The sequence below is a fragment of the Ailuropoda melanoleuca genome, chromosome 1 (genome assembly GCF_002007445.2).
Source record: "Ailuropoda melanoleuca isolate Jingjing chromosome 1, ASM200744v2, whole genome shotgun sequence".
In the NCBI taxonomy this organism is placed as follows: Eukaryota; Metazoa; Chordata; class Mammalia; order Carnivora; family Ursidae; genus Ailuropoda; species Ailuropoda melanoleuca.
In genome coordinates, this window is record NC_048218.1 from 150,377,815 (window position 1) to 150,393,866 (window position 16,052).

A 16,052-nucleotide genomic window follows, 5' to 3' on the forward strand; every position below is an offset into this window, starting at 1 on the left:
CCACATTTTCTTTATCCATTCATTCATTGATGGAGAAAGGGTATTTCCATGTTTTTGCTCTTATAAATAATGATGCATAAACATGGGGATGTGGATATCTTTTTCAAGATAGGGATTTTGTTTCCTTTGGATATATACTCAGTAGTGGAATTGCTGGATCATACAGTAGTTCTTTTTTTAATTATTTTGTTTTTAAAGATTTATTTATTTATTTTAGAGCAAGAGAGCACTCCTGTGGGGGGAGTGGCAGAAGGAGAGAGAATCCCAAACAGACTCTGCTGAGTGTGGAGCCTGACTCAAAGATGATACCATGACCCAGAGATCATGACCCAAACCAAAATCAAGAGTTAGATGCCCAGCCAACTGAGCCACCCAGTTTTTAATTTTTGAAGAACCTCCATCCTAGTTTCCATAGTGGCTGCACCAGTTTACGTTCCCGCCAACAGTATATGAGCATTCCCTTTTTTCCACATCTTCTCCAACACTTACTATTTCTTATCTTTTTGATCTTCCCTTCGTAGAATATAAAATTAAACAGGATTAAATATACAGGATAGCAGCTTAGTGGGTTATTAGAAGAAGCCAGGTATGTGTTTTGACATTATGAAGATAATTATGACTTTACCCCCAAATATTACTTAATCCCATTGAATTAGACAGGCCATAGCTTTATCCTAGATTATTATTCCTAGGATCGTGTGTACTGATTAATGTAATAGAGATGCTTTTTCATATCTTAAATGATACATAAAAGATAGAGCTTATAGTATTTAATAGATTGTTGAAAAGTTTCAAGTGGTGTGTTCATCTATGTAGACTCTGTACTGTAACTATGATGTGGCAGTTGTTTTGAAACACATAGATAAATTTCTGCATTGGTGGTTACATTCCGTCAATGTTTTGTTGTGGAGTTCAGGGAATAACAATTCTGTCAGAGGGCTCTAAAGCAAGTTTGTGACCTAAATGTATTACTTTTGGTGAGGATGAGAATGAGCATAAGAAGTTAGAGAATGTCCTGACAAGGGTTATTGTTACAAAATGAGAAACAGAAGAAAAAAATTTTAAATAATAATAAAAAAAAAAAGCTGAAGGGCACCTGGGTGGTTCAGTCGTTAAGCGTCTGCCTTTGGCTCAGGGCGTGATCCCCGAGTTCTGGGATTGAACCCCGCATCAGGCTCCTCCACTGGGGGCCTGCTTCTTCCTCTCCTACTCCCCCTGCTTGTGTTCCCTCTCTCGCTGGCTGTCTCTCTCTATCAAATAAATAAATAAAATCTTTAAAAAAAAAAAAAAACTGAAACAATGATTCATCCTAAAAAGGTACTTGTTTCTATATCCCAGAAACTCATGTATGTTAAAAATGAATTGGACTGTCTGAGAAAATTTGATTACATTTCACTTTCACTGGTAGAAATGATGATTTAAGGAGCTAGTCCTTTTGTGATATAATTTGCTATGTTTCTATAGGCATTTCTGTTTTGATGTTTGTTGTATTTGTTATTATTTACTAACAATATCTAACATTTGTGGGGTTTTCACAATTTAGGATTGCCAATAGATTGTTTCAAAATATACTCATTATTTCAATTAGGAATACTGTTAGGTGTTTATTTTTCATCCTAGTCTTTAGTCTTTTCATATGGGACAAACAGGAGCAATTGGGTAAATTACACTTTATTTGTATTTTTTTTTTTAATTATTTTAGAGAGAGAGAAGAGAGCATGCGAGCAGGGAAGGAGAAGGGGCAGAGGGAGAGAATCTTCAAGCATACTCCCCACTGAGAGCAGGGCCCAACATGGGCTTGATCTCACTAACCATGAGATCACAACCTGAGCAGAAACCAAGAGTTGGATGCTCAACCGACTGAGCTACTCAGGAACCCCTGTATTTTAATATTGGTGCCAGTCTGTGAATCCAAGGAATAAAGTGCTTGGTTGTTCTAGCAATAGACATATAAAATGTTTTAAGTTAACAGATGGTAAATTACTTCCTTGGTTTTTTTTTATTGGTCATTTTTTTTAGTGTTAAAATTTTACTTAACGATTTTGGTTAAATGGGAATTTTTAGATATTAAAATCAAAGCCTTAAATATTTGCATTTTAGCAACTAATGTATGTGTCTTATCAACACAAATTGAGTGTTGCATTGAACTCTGTTACTGGAGTTCAAAATTTAAAGTTGTCACTTTTAAAAAATAAATATTAGTTTGATAATGTTTACTGTATTGAGTGAGAGATGTGAGTTTTGATGGAATATGACTTCAAATGATAAGAAGTCTTTGAAAATACTTGGTGAGAGAATTCTAATGCATTCAAGGGTACTGATATGAACTAAGGATACTGATATGTAAACTAATAATCAAATATAATTTTATCTACTATAACTTTTTATAAAGATAACACTATAAGTTAAGCTTGTAAAAAACTACTTTTTGATCATTCTTTTAAATTTGAAGAAAATATATGAAAATTTTAACAGTTTCTAATGAATTTTTAAAAGGTCCTTTATAATTGGCAATATCAAGATTTTCAAGAATCATTTTGTAAACTTTTGCTAAGTGTTAGTCACTAGCCACATGTGACTCCTTGAATTTAAATTGATTAAAATTTAAAAATCAGTTCCTCAGTTACATTAGCCACATTACAAGTGATCAATAGCTGTATATGGCTAGTGGCTGCTGTACTGGATAATGCAGTATAGATAATTCTAACATAAAGTTCTGGATAGTACTGATCTAGACTGAAGTTTCAGTGTTTAATTCTCTTTTAATGTTACTCTTGTTTTTTCAAACATTTTATTGTGGCAAAATACACATAACAAAATTTACCATCTTAATCATTTTTAAGTGGTACTGTTCAGTGTTATTAAATACATTAATAATTATATTGTATTAAATACAATAATCTATATGGCATTTTTCATCTTGTAAAAATTGAAACTCTCTACATACTAAATAATAACTCCCCATTCCTCCCTCCCTTCCAGCCCCTGGCAACCACCATTCCACTTTCTGTCTCCATGATTTTAACTACTTTTAAGTACCTCATTTAAGTGGAGTCATATAGTATTGGTCTTTTTCGTGACTGGCCTGTTTCACTTAGAGTAATGTCTTCACATTCATCCGTGTCATAGCATATTGCAGAATTTTCTTCTTTTTTTAAAAGCTGAATAATAGTCTGTTGTATGTGTACCACATTTTACTGATGCATTTATAGGTCAGTGGTTACTGGGGTTGTTCCCACAATTAGCTATTGTGAACAATGCTGTTATGAACATGGATGTACAGATATCTCTTTAAGAATGGATTATATGGTAATCCTATGTTTAATTTTTTGAGGAACCACCATACTGCTTTCCAGAGCAGCTGTACCATTTTACATTCCCATCAACAGTGCACAGGGTTCCAATTTCTCTACATCCTTGTGAACACTTACTATTTTCTGTTTTTTTGTTTTGATAATAGCCATCCTATTGGAAGTGAGGTGGTATCTCATCGTGGTTTTGATTCTCATATCCCTAATGATTAGTAATGTTTAGCATCTTTTCTTGTGCTTATTAGTCATTTGTGTATCTTTGTATATCTTATTTATTTATTTATTTATTTGTTTATATTTTTGAGAGAGATTGGGAGTGTGAGCCCTTGGGGGGGTGGTGAGGGAGAGAGAATCTTAAGAAGGCTCCATGCTCAATGTGGAGCCTGGTGGAGGAGTTGATCTCATGACTCTGAGACCATGCCCTGAGCTGAAATCAAGAGTCAGTTGCTTAACTGACTCAGCCACCCAGGCACCCGTCTGTATCTTACTTAAATCCTTCTTCAACATGAATGTGGACTTAAGAAGCAGTTATAATAGGGGCGCCTGGGTGGCTCAGTCATTAAGCATCTGCCTTCGGCTCAGGGCGTGATCCCAGAGTCCTGGGATCGAGCCCCACATCAGGCTCCTTTGCTGGGAGCCTGCTTCTTCCTCTCTCACTCCCCCTGCCTGTGTTCCTTCTCTCACTGGCTGTTTCTCTGTCAAATAAATAAATAAAATCTTAAAAAAAGAAACAGTTGTAATATTAGCTTTTAGGGTATTAATTTTTTTTAATGTATTAGTCTCTTATGTAAAAAACAAGAAGTAAGTAGAGTTACGACCCATTGTTTTAATAATACTAGCTTTTATAATTGATCATTTATTAACCTTTATTGAGATCTTTATTTCTCCATAATGGGCCCTGAGTTACTGTCTTGTGTCCTTTTTTTTACCCCTCCACCCTACAGGTCTCTCTCGATCATTTCTTGTAGGACAAGTCTGGTGGTATTAAACTCCCCCAGCTTTTGTTTGTCTAAGACTGTCTTAATTTCTCCCACACTTTTGAGGGTCACTTTTGATGAACATAGGATTTTTGGTTGACAGATTTTTTTGTTTGTTTGTTTGGTCCTTTTAGCACTTTGAATACATTGATACACTGCCTTCTGGCCTCCAAAATTTCTGATGAGAAATCTGCTTGTAGTCTTATTGAGGATCCCTTGTATGTGATGATTCTGAATTTCTCTTTCTATTTTCAATATTCTCTTTGTATCTTTTTATTTGGGAAGTTCGATTATAATGCATCTTGGTGTGTGGGAGACTCTTTGAGTTTTTCTTGCTTGGTATTTGTTGAGTTTCTTGGATTTTATATTATCTTTCATCAAATTTAGGAAGTTTTCAGTCATTATTTCTTCAAACATTCTCTCTGCCCCTTTTTTCTTCTTTTGGGCCTTCCACAGTGCAAATGTTGGTCGACTTGTTGACGTCCCACATGCCTCTTATGATCTATTCACTTTTTTTCAAGTTTTTTTTGTTTTGTTTTGTTTTTTGTTTTTCTGTTTGTTTCTCAGACTTTGTAGTTTCCATTGTTCTTTCTTTCAAGTTTGCTGCTCAGGTCTGTCTTTTTAATCCCTCTAGTAAATTTTCCATTCAGTTATTGTACTTTTCATCTCCAGAATTACCATTTGGTTTATTTTTAAGCTTTCTGTCTCTCTGTTGATATTTCCATTTTGTTCATAGATTATTTTTTTGTCTTTCTCCACGATTTCTGTGAGTTCATTGAGCATTTAAAAAATAACTTTTTGTCTTGCAGATCTGCCATCAGGTCTTCTGGGACAGTTTCTGTTAATTTCCCTCCTTTTAATGGACCGTACTTTCCTTTTTCTTTGTATACTTTATGAGGTTTTTGTTAGAAACTGGACATTTGGAATTTAATAATGTGATAACTTTGGAAATGAGATTTTCTTCCATTCCCAACATTTGCTGTGTTTTGGTTATGTTTGTTTCTTTCTGTTTTTGTTTTTGTTTGTTTCTTTTTTTTTTTTTTTTATCATAGTGTGCTGTCTCTGTGCTGAGGAACAGACTAAGGTGTTGACTTACAGCCTTATACCTTTTCAGAGCCTTTCCCTGGGCAAGTGTGATCACCTTCTAATTTGTCCTGTATATGCACTTATTTTTGAATGTCCATGTCTTTAATGTCTGGCTCCCAAAGGGGGCAAAGAGAAAAATGAAGGTGGGGGATAAATGGAAATGGTCTTTTAAGTTCTAGAAGTCATTTTGGGCCAAGGGGGAGTTTACCCACCACTTGGTACTTCTGTGATCAGAGCACAGATGCTCAATATTTGGAGGACGTGGTTTATTTTGCCCATCCTGGCTCCTAACAGCTGTATGTAAGCTACTGCAGGAACACATGCACACCTGCCTGCTTTGTGGCTTGGTTGAAGAATGGGTAGCTGTGACTTGGCTCAGAGCTGAAATTGACTGAAATTAATGCAGTTTACCTGTGCAGGTCTTTCCTTGGAAAGGAAAGTTGGAAGTTGCAGGCCTTTACTAGACTTCAGAGTTCCAAAATAATTGCATCAAACAGATTCTGCCAATGCACTTGTTTTTTAGGTGGAAAGACAGATTTCTGTTGCCTTGGATTCCACCATCAGTGCTAAATCTCTTATGTTGGTCCACTTAAACATGTAGCATTATTGTATGTGTGTTTATGATACTTACAGGGATACAAGAAATTGTTTTATATATTTACTATTATTATTTTTACAGGAGTGCATATATTTATATATTCTTCACATGTACCTGAATTTTGTATTAATAGAAACCATAGCTAATGCTAGAAAATAAAAATAAATATATGAACTTACATTTTTTTCGTTATGTAGGCAGTGTTCAGAATGTGACCAGGCAGGGAGCAGTGACATGGAAGCAGACATGGCCATGGAAACCTTACCAGATGGAACCAAACGATCAAGGAGGCAGATTAAAGAACCGGTGAAATTTGTTCCACAGGATATGCCTCCAGAACCCAAGAAGATTCCATTAAGAAACACGGTAATTTTTTTCCTCCATTTATCATAATCGTCACAGAAATCTGAGGCCAAAATTTAAGAGGTGAGAAAGACAAAGGGTGAACATATACTCAGGAGTCAAAGAAAGAAACCAGTATATTGCTATTGGTCATTCTTAAGAGTTATTGTTTTATATTATGAAATATACCATACATATATGAGAATTTATGGTTTATGTATTCAACTTAAAGCACAATAATAATGAATGTCCACTATATCCACCGACCTGCTTCAAAAATCGAACATTACCAGGGGCGCCTGGGTGGCTTCGTTTTTAAGTGTCTGACTTCGGCTCAGGGCGTGATACCAGAGTCCTGGGATCGAGCTCCACATCGGGCTCCTCCACTGGGAGCCTGCTTCTTTGTCTCCCATTCCCTCTGCTTGTGTTCCCTCTCTCACTGGCTGTCTCTCTTTCAGTCAAATAAATAAATAAAATCTTTAAAAAAAACAAAGAAAAAAAAAACTAAACATTACCAAAGACTTTGATGTCCCCTGTGAATCCTTGGTAATCACATTCTTATCTATCTAGCACAGAGGTTACCTCCATCCTCAACTTTTTATATTTCTCATTTCTTCTTTTTTTAAATAATCTCCAAATGTGTGTATTCATAAGTAACACATAGTTTTGTGGGTTTTGAATTTTGTATGAATGGAGTCAGACTTTTTCTTTTGTTGTTTGATACTTTAACCCATTGATTTGATTCATAAATACTGATCTGTGTAGTTATAATTCATTTATATTCACGATTGTGTAGTTTTTTATTAAAGGAATAGATCATATGTTTTGTTCTGTAGATTGGCAGTTTTGTTTCCATCTTTTTCCTTTTGTAAGCAACTCTGTTCTAAATATTTTGTAGCTGTCTCCTGCAGCATGGTAACAAGGAGTTAGGGTATATACCAAGGTGTTCATTTGCTTAGTTACTGGGTTGTGCATCTTCAGTTTTGCTAGGTAATTCCAGTGTGTTTCAAACCAGTTCACCCTCCATAGCAATGAATATTCTAACTGTTGCTCCCCAGACTTGTTGTGTCCAATATTTTAATACTATCCAGTACGGTACATGTAAAATAGTGTATCATTTTATTTTGCATTTCCCTCAGTATTAATGACTTTGAGTATCTATATATTTGGTAAGTTGTATTTTCTCTTCTAGGGAATGTAAATGCAATTCTTCTCCAGTTTTTCTATCAGATTGTTAGTTTCTCAATAAAAATTTTTTGAGGTTAGAGTTTAAAGAATTTCTTCCAGGAGGCATTTATATTTGTTACTAACAGGTACCTGGGAGATCTACCAACTTAAGATCATTTTTTAAAAAAAATTTTTTTTTATTTGACAGAGATAGAGACAGCCAGCGAGAGAGGGAACACTAGCAGGGGGAGTGGGAGAGGAAGAAGCAGGCTCGTAGCGGAAGAGCCTGATGTGGGGCTCGATCCCATAACGCCGGGATCACGCCCTGAGCTGAAGGCAGACGCTTAACCGCTGTGCCACCCAGGCGCCCGAACTTAAGACCATTTTAAATAAATTTGGTGTATGTGCCTTTTCCATTACGCGAGTGGTATGAATTTCTGCCCCAAACAAATTCTTAGGGGAGGCATTTTTTACTTTCTTACCTTGAAACAAGGCAGACACTTTTCAAAAATCTGCCTCCCCCTGAAGGAGATGTAGATATTTTTTGTATTGGTTGTCATCCTTTGTTTTGTTACCTCTTTAGTTTTAGAGAGTTTTTACTTTTTTCCTTGAAGTAACAGCTTTCTCAAAAATGTTCTTTAATCTGTAGTAACCATATTTAATCTAATCACTGAAGAGATCTTATTTAAGAGAAGTCACCTAGAGTATTTCATTCAGTTTTGTGTTATGGGCTTATTCAAAATTGATGACCCAGATATGGAAATTGTCTCTTAGATAATTTAAATAGTTGATTTTCAGTGCTCTAAATTGATCAACTTGAAATTGTTTTATTTATAATTCCTACTAGTTTAAAACATTTTTTTAGGCCTCATGAATATATTTTGTTTACAAATGAACTAAAGAGAATTTTCCTTCTTTAAATAAGCCTGCTTATTTCTATTTCTAATATACTTTCTGTAACTTTGATGCCAATATCTGCAACTATTAAGATCTTAGAGAAAAACTATTCATGTGTCTATGTGTACAAAGATTATCCTTTTATGAAACATTTTCTTTCTTTATTGTTTAAAGACATCTTTAGGACCAGTGTTATTATCCTTAACTTTGGAGTTATATATAGAGGGGAAATTTCATACCTATTATAGTGATATTTATGTGCCCATAGTTTAATATTACTTAAGATGAAAGATGATCCTATATTTTTCTAATTTACTTGTTTGCTCTTCCAGCCTAGAATTATAAGGAAGCTTTTAAATTTTCTAACGTAGTCCAATTCTTTTTACTTTATTCTTTGTCTCTTGTTTTCTTGTGTAAAAGTCTTAGTCTTCTTATAGATATGGGTGGGTAAAACACAAAGAAGAATTCCACGGCCAGTAATTTTAGGAAATATAATATGATTATTTTCTCTCCTGGATGAATTCAAATATATATTGACGATCTGAGAAACACTGCTGTTCAGAAAAATGATTAACTTTTTTTTCTAGCTTATCAAAGAGTACTTTTTTCAAGACCCATTTTTTTATTGTACCGTAGAGTTCTGGGTGATACCGGATTTGGAAATGGTGTTCTAGAGGCCATGAATTACTTGTATCAGGATCATCTGGGGTGTTTGTTGAAATGTAGGTTTTGGACTCATTCTAGAGCTAGTGAATTAGAATTAGGGGTTGGGTTGAGCAGACTTCTTAGGTGTTATTCTCATGCAGACTAAAGTTTGAAAATAACTACATAATATTTATGATTATTACTCTTACTCTTTCCCTTCCTTCTTCCCTCCCTTCCCCCCATCAATCCATACAGCAATTCAGAAAACCTTTGATGAGAATGTTCAATTGGTCAGGTATCTGATCAAGGAACGTAAGAATGAGAGATGCAGAAGAGAGTGATTCAGTCATCTTGATCTTACCATTTAGGCTGAGTTTCTATTGTTATCTCAATTTTTATCTCTGTTTCAGCATTGTATTAACATTTTGAATTATTAGACAGTATGGTTAAAAATGAGGCAGTCTACTTTCTTTTCTTAGCATACTGTTAATTATGGGAATCCAGATACCTAACTGCCAACTCATTTGTATAACCAAGTATCTTTCATAATAAATAACTGATTTATCTCTCCCTTTGTTTAATTTTTTAATTGTTGTTCCTAGTATCTTCCTATTTATACTTTTTATTTTAGTACATATATTACATCTTTGGACATTCTAGCCTTAAATTTCTTATAATAATTCTTGCTTTTGTTAGTTTTTATTTTTCCTGTCATTATTGATCAAAGTGTACTTCATTTCACAATGGTCATATTGCTCTATCAAAATTTTCAAGAAAATTTACCTTTGTGATGTAGGGAATTCATGACATACATCCTAAGCTTTAATTTCTCATTTCAAAATAATATATCACTTAATAAAACTGTTAAAATGATCATTAGTTCTACAACTTTCTATCCATTTCTTTTAAGTTCCTTTGGGTTATAGTACTAGCACAGGTTTTAGAAAAGTTTGGGCTATTTCAGGCTAGTAAAATGATTTTTCTCTTATTTCAGAAATCTATTTTGTGGGATATGTGAATTGGTATTTTGTTAGAATAATTTTATTTTTATTTTTATTTTTTTAAGATTTTATTTATTTATTTGACGGAGATAGAGACAGCCAACGAGGGAGGGAACACAAGCAGGGGGAGTGGGAGAGGAAGAAGCAGGCTCATAGCAGAGGAGCCTGATGTGGGGCTCGATCCCACAACGCCAGGATCACGCCCTGAGCCGAAGGCAGACGCTTAACTGCTGTGCCACCCAGGCGCCCCTAGAATAATTTTATTTTTAAAATTCAGACTTTTATAGTATGATTAAGCATATAACACTTTTATCCTTTTTTTTTTTTTTTTGGAAGGACTTTCCCTATTGAGTTGTCTCTAAGAACCATCAAAAATATAAAATGATCATGGCTGCCATAGATTGAAGTCCCATTTTTATTGAACATATTTTCTTCCCCCTGCTATTTCTTTCTTACCTTTTATACTTTATATCTTTATGTTTAAAAGTAACATCATGGTAGTAGTAAAGAAGCAAAAGACGGAAGGAAGGGATTTACATGTTGGAATATTTGAGTAAATCCTGGTATGTTGCTACTCAATGAATTTAACTTCTGTTTGTCCATACTGCTAATAAACCCAACCATCCTATTATTTTGTCTTTCTTCCTACTATTCAATCATTGGATATTTTACTTCATTACTTTCTTCAAAGGATAGTAAGTCAGAAGAGGACATGAGGGATTAGCCTACTTTTATCTAAGATTGTTTAATAGTAATAATATCTAACATTTATTGAGGACTCATCATATGCCAGACACTGTACTAATCCTCTGGCCTACTCCCCCTTTAAAAAAATAAGTTAGTATTTGACTATTATAACACCTATTTTACTCAAAATGAAACTGAGACGCAGAAAGCTTGAGTAACCTACCTATGTATGATCTTACAGATAGTAAGCAGGATAGGACTTAAACTCAGCGTGAATTAATAATCTGTGGTTGTTTTTTGTTTGTTTTAAGGTCTGTAGAAATTTAGTTGTACAAATGGAGTTGTAAAACATTTGGTTTTTAGGTAGCATAGTTGGGAATGTGTCATGGATAGCACAGTGCTATCCATGGTAAGGTGGTCACATATCCACTTATTAACTTGCATACCTGAGTTTGTTCACATTAAATATAAGATTCAACACTCCTTTTCTTTGCACTTTCGGTTGAGTGTGAAGTGTTTCTCTCCCCCCCGCAAGCTTGTATAAGAGCATTGGTGTCACTCCTCTCAATCACAGTGCAGTAGTGTAGGAGTTAATAAAATGTTTGAAGGTTATTCTACCTTGAGGAAATTGATATTAAAAAAAAATAGAAGCAGCAAATCTGTAAGTACACTGATAGCATGTGTATGTATTAGCCCCAGTATATGTTTATTTTGTTATTCTATGTTGGTTTGCTTTTTTCCCTCTAAATTGTGAGTACAATGAAACTTGTTGTAGAAAAAAAGTGCAGGCTTGGGTATTGTCAGTGAAGATGGAGAAGTCCATAGTGGTTTTTATGTTTCCTAACTAGTTACTCCAACTCTACCTAAAACATTTGGCTTATTGCATCTCAGCTTTTTTGATTAAGCAACAAATATCTTTTTGATTTGTTCGATTTGATCAGTGTTAAGAGAGATGGGCCCATGGACTCAATTTTTGTGCTCCAATGCCTGCTTTGTGCCAAATAAGGCCTCTGTTAGAAGAATAGCATCCACTTTTTCCTGCTGACAGGCAGTTTCCATTTATCATAGCCAGAGAGTGCAATGGGGAATAGAACACTTCAGCAAGCCATACTATATTTTTATTATTTAGATACTGAGGAAACTAATTTTTCATTTTATTCTACTCTGATTTCTTTAATAAGAATTTATAGAAATCTGAATGAATACAGCATATTTTGAGACAGCAGATCCAATAAGATATAGATGTTTTCAAAGTAAGTAGTCCCAGTATTGCTTTTTTTTCCCTAATTTTTTGCTACCCAAAGATGATAAAAGATTAGCCAGAAAAGTTACTTGAAAAAAATGACAGCACTAATAAAAATTTTTAAAAAATTAAAAAAAGAAAAAAATGATAGCACTAAAGACTTGGTGGTTAAAAGAGCTATTTTTAAATTGTGAGAATGAAAATACTATGTTTTCAGAAAATATTCCTCCTGTACAAACATGGAGATTCTCTCTGATTCATATTTTCATGTTATCTCATATTTAATTGTTAGGTTATGATTATTTTTAAAAATTTATTCTGAATGTTAGAATTATTTTTAAGTTAAATGTTAACTATGAAAGTAATATGTGAATATTTTTTTGTTATGAGAAATTAAAAAGGGTAAAGTCTCCTTTGACTTTCCTCCCAACATTACCCTTCCCCAGCCCAATTCACATGCTTTGAATCTATCTGTATTATAAGGGTATGTATTTTGAACTTTATCTGATATTTCTTTTGGCGTATCTGTCAAAAAATAAGAAAAAAGTGATTGTGAGTCATATGGAAAAGTAATATGGGCACGGTTCAAGAAACATGGGAATAATGAAGTATCAAGAAGTAAAAGGGGAATGATCTGGTTTTAGAAAATTCTTCACATATTGTTTCCTGCTCCAGGAATATAACTTTGTAACATCATCTTAGATTGGCTCACAAATATCTCATCTTCAGTATTTCAGTCTCTCAGGAACCATATTCTCTTTTTTATTACTGGGCACAAATAGGAGGACTAAGTCTAAAGAAAAAGGGTTGAAAAGCATATTTTTATTTAACCATTTTCTGTTATTTACTTTGTATTTTATATTGTCATTACTATGCTGTGAAGTAGTTACAAATGTCATTACCATTTTATAGTTGAGAAACTGAGGCAAAGCATTTCAGTAACTTGCCTAAGGACATACAGCTTCTAAGTGGTAGAGCCAGGAATCAAACTAAGATAGCTTCTGAGGCCAAACTTTTAAATGCTTCATTAGGCTGCCTTTCCAGGCAAGATTACAGTGATGGTTCCTGGCACCTGTCCTTGGGCCAGAATCACAGGCTTCTCATACTTTCAGCAGCTTAGTGGCTAAAGGTTTGGTCAGGAAAATGGAATTCATTCTGTGGGGAATTAAGGACTTACACTACCGTTGGCATAGCTGGGGTTTCACCATATGTCAAGGGGTTCTGGCGAACATCAGAAAAATTGTCAGTGAAATATCTATCCTAAAGCACTGAGTAGGTGGTAGGAGCTGACACCAGGTCAGAGAATTTGACAGTGAAGATCTCAGCCCAGAGAACACTGTGGTGTGGGTAGAAATATGAGAATTTGTGGGAAAGTCTGCAAAGCCTACCAGGACCGTGAAATGGGAGCTGATGAAAAGGTCTAGAAGGCTGCAGCCTGTGAAAAAGCGAAACATCTGACTCTCATGACCTCCAGAGTAAAATGGCCTTCACTTATGTTTCAAATCTGAGGTTACAAATATGGAACCATAGACAGAAGGCGAGAGGGAGGACTTTGGGAAATTAAGTAATTAAATTTAAGTAACTCTTCTGTTTACTCAATTAGAAATATCTTGTTTATAGATATGACTTACAATTTTGCTTTAGAAAGTACCCATTAATGTACTGATATTTTACTCTCTAGGACATTTTCTTTGTAGCATTATTCCCTTTAAAAAGTAGAAGATGGTACAAAGTCAACTTCTTGAGTGTTTTAGTTGGCATAAAAACCTGTAAGAGATAGCATAGTGTGTGGTGGAAAGTACCTGGACTAACAAACACATGGGAGATTTGAATTGTACTTCCTACTCTGCCCATAACCCTTTGTATGGCCTTGGATTAGTACTTTACCTTGTTTATACTCAGTATCTTCATTTATAAAATAAATCAGATAATCGGCAGTTTTTTCTACAACTAAAAGTCTCATCTTAATTCACATTTGCATGTATTATTTTATCTTTAACACTACTGGGGGAGCCTGGGTGGCTCAGTCCGTTAAGTGTCTGCCTTCGGCTCAGGTCACGATCTCAGGGTCCTGGGATTGAGCCCCTCATCAGGGTCCAAGCTCAGTGGGGAGTCTGCTTCTCCCTCTCCCCTCACCCTCTCACTCATACTCTCTCATGCTTTCTCTCTCTCTCTCAAATAAATACATAAAATCTTAAAAAAAACAAACAAAACACTCTTGATTAGAGGGTTAAAGTACACACATTGTTATTTAAAGAATCTAGGATGGTAATACTTTGTAATTAGGCTCATGACATGTAATAAAAATTGTTTTATTTTTCAAGACTGTATTTGTTGATAATCTTAATTTTTCCCTTTCTGGAAATTGCCTTTATTATAATTATTGTTATTCTAAAAAAATTTTATGAATGCATCCAGCAGACACTTTTCAACAAATGCGCTATCAGATGTGTATACTGTATATTGACTTGTTTCTAAGATTTTATTTTTTTGAAATTGTCCTTTTGCTTACTTTCAGAGTGACATTTGATTGTTTTACTTAGCCAATTTTATACTGACTTCTTTATGATAGTAATTTTTCAAAGACAAAATATTACTTGACAATAATAGAAATGTGCTTTCTCACTTTATGAACACCTTTTACCATATTATTGTTGTAAGGCTCAGTAGGCAGGGGGTGAGGCAGATGCTAAAGGAAACCGTACAATTGAGACTATCCCACTAATGAATTAAATTTTAAGGATTCTCATTGATTCAGTTTATTTTAAAGGAAGGCATGAATAGACTTTTAAAAATGACTTCCTTTGCCTTATATTGTTTTTCATTTTTTTATTCTCCTTGCATCTAAGAGCAACTCTTCTTATAACATTCAACTTCTTTGTAAATCAATCTATCTTTCTTCCTTTCTTTCTTTCTGTAAAATATACACAATTTTTTATATGGTCAGCCATGTCAAATAATTTATTAAATATTTCCTCTGGAGCCCTTTCTCCTCCAGCTCTAATTGAATTGGTTTTTCTGTGTCATCCTTGGACTTTGCTTCATCATCATCATGGTACTTCCTTTTTAAACTTTCATAGATGGAATTTTTTGTTGCTTGCATTTAATTTTTTTTTTCATTTAGTCCCTTATCTTGATGGGACAACTTCTTCAGGGATTTATTTAGTAAAGGTTAGTGAGAGGTAAATTTTTGAGATCTTACATATCTGAAAATTAATTTTTTATGCTCAATAATAGGACTGTGTATAAAATATTACATTTTTTCTTAAGTACCACTTGACTGACTCCTGGCTGTCAGTATTGCTTTCTGCTTTTAAAACTCATTTTGTCCTCTGTTTGGAAACACCTGGTGTTTTATTTTCTCTTTTTCCAGTGTATTCACTGGTATGATTCAGTACCTTTGTTGGTGTGGTACATTTTTATTCATTCCTGGGAGCTTAGTGAGTCCTTTCTGTCTAGAAACTCATGTATTTTAGTTCTGATAAATTAGTTTTTGTTATTTCTTTGGTAATTTTTATCTTTCTCTTTTTCTGGAACTTCTAATTGTATTTTGGTGCTGCTAGATTAGTTCTCTAATATTTTTTTTCATTTTTTAAAAAATATTTTATATATTTATGTCAGAGAGAGTACAAGCAGCGGAAACAAGGAGCAGAGCAGGCAGAGGAGGCAGAGCAGGCAGAGGGAGAAGCAGGCTCCCCACTGAGCAAGGAGCCTGATGCAGGGCTCCATCCCAGGACCCTGAGATCATGACCTGAGCTGAAGGCAGACGCTTAACTGACTGAGCCACCCAGGCATCCCTCTAATAATTTTTTCTATCATACTCATTTCTTTCTTCCTTGCTTTCTTTTTTTTAATAATTTTTATTTAGTTATATTAGTCACCATACAGTTCATCCCCAGTTTTTGATGCAATGTTCCATGATTCATTATTTGCATATGACACCCAGTGCACCATGCAATATATGCCCTCCTTAATACCCATCACGAGCCTATCCCAATCCCCCACCCCTCTGAAGCCCTCAATTTGTTTCCCAGAGTCCACAGTGTCTCATGGTTCATTCCCCCTTCTTTTTTTTTTTTTTTTTTTTTTTTTTTTTTT

At 34.5% G+C, this 16,052-nt stretch overlaps 1 protein-coding gene across 14 annotated transcripts in view; it reads left to right on the forward strand.

Annotated features, from left to right (window-relative positions):
* Positions 1-16,052, forward strand: part of PHF14 (PHD finger protein 14) — a 240,606-nt gene that overhangs the window by 68,775 nt on the left and 155,779 nt on the right. For 13 of the 14 annotated variants that reach the window (XM_034668347.1, XM_034668327.1, XM_034668335.1 and 10 more), the window contains one exon: positions 6,170-6,338. In XM_034668347.1, the coding sequence (XP_034524238.1) occupies positions 6,170-6,338 (169 nt within the window). Of the gene's footprint in view, positions 1-6,169; positions 6,339-9,278; positions 9,568-16,052 lie in introns of those variants that run through there. The other variant, XM_034668362.1, reaches the window with a different exon arrangement.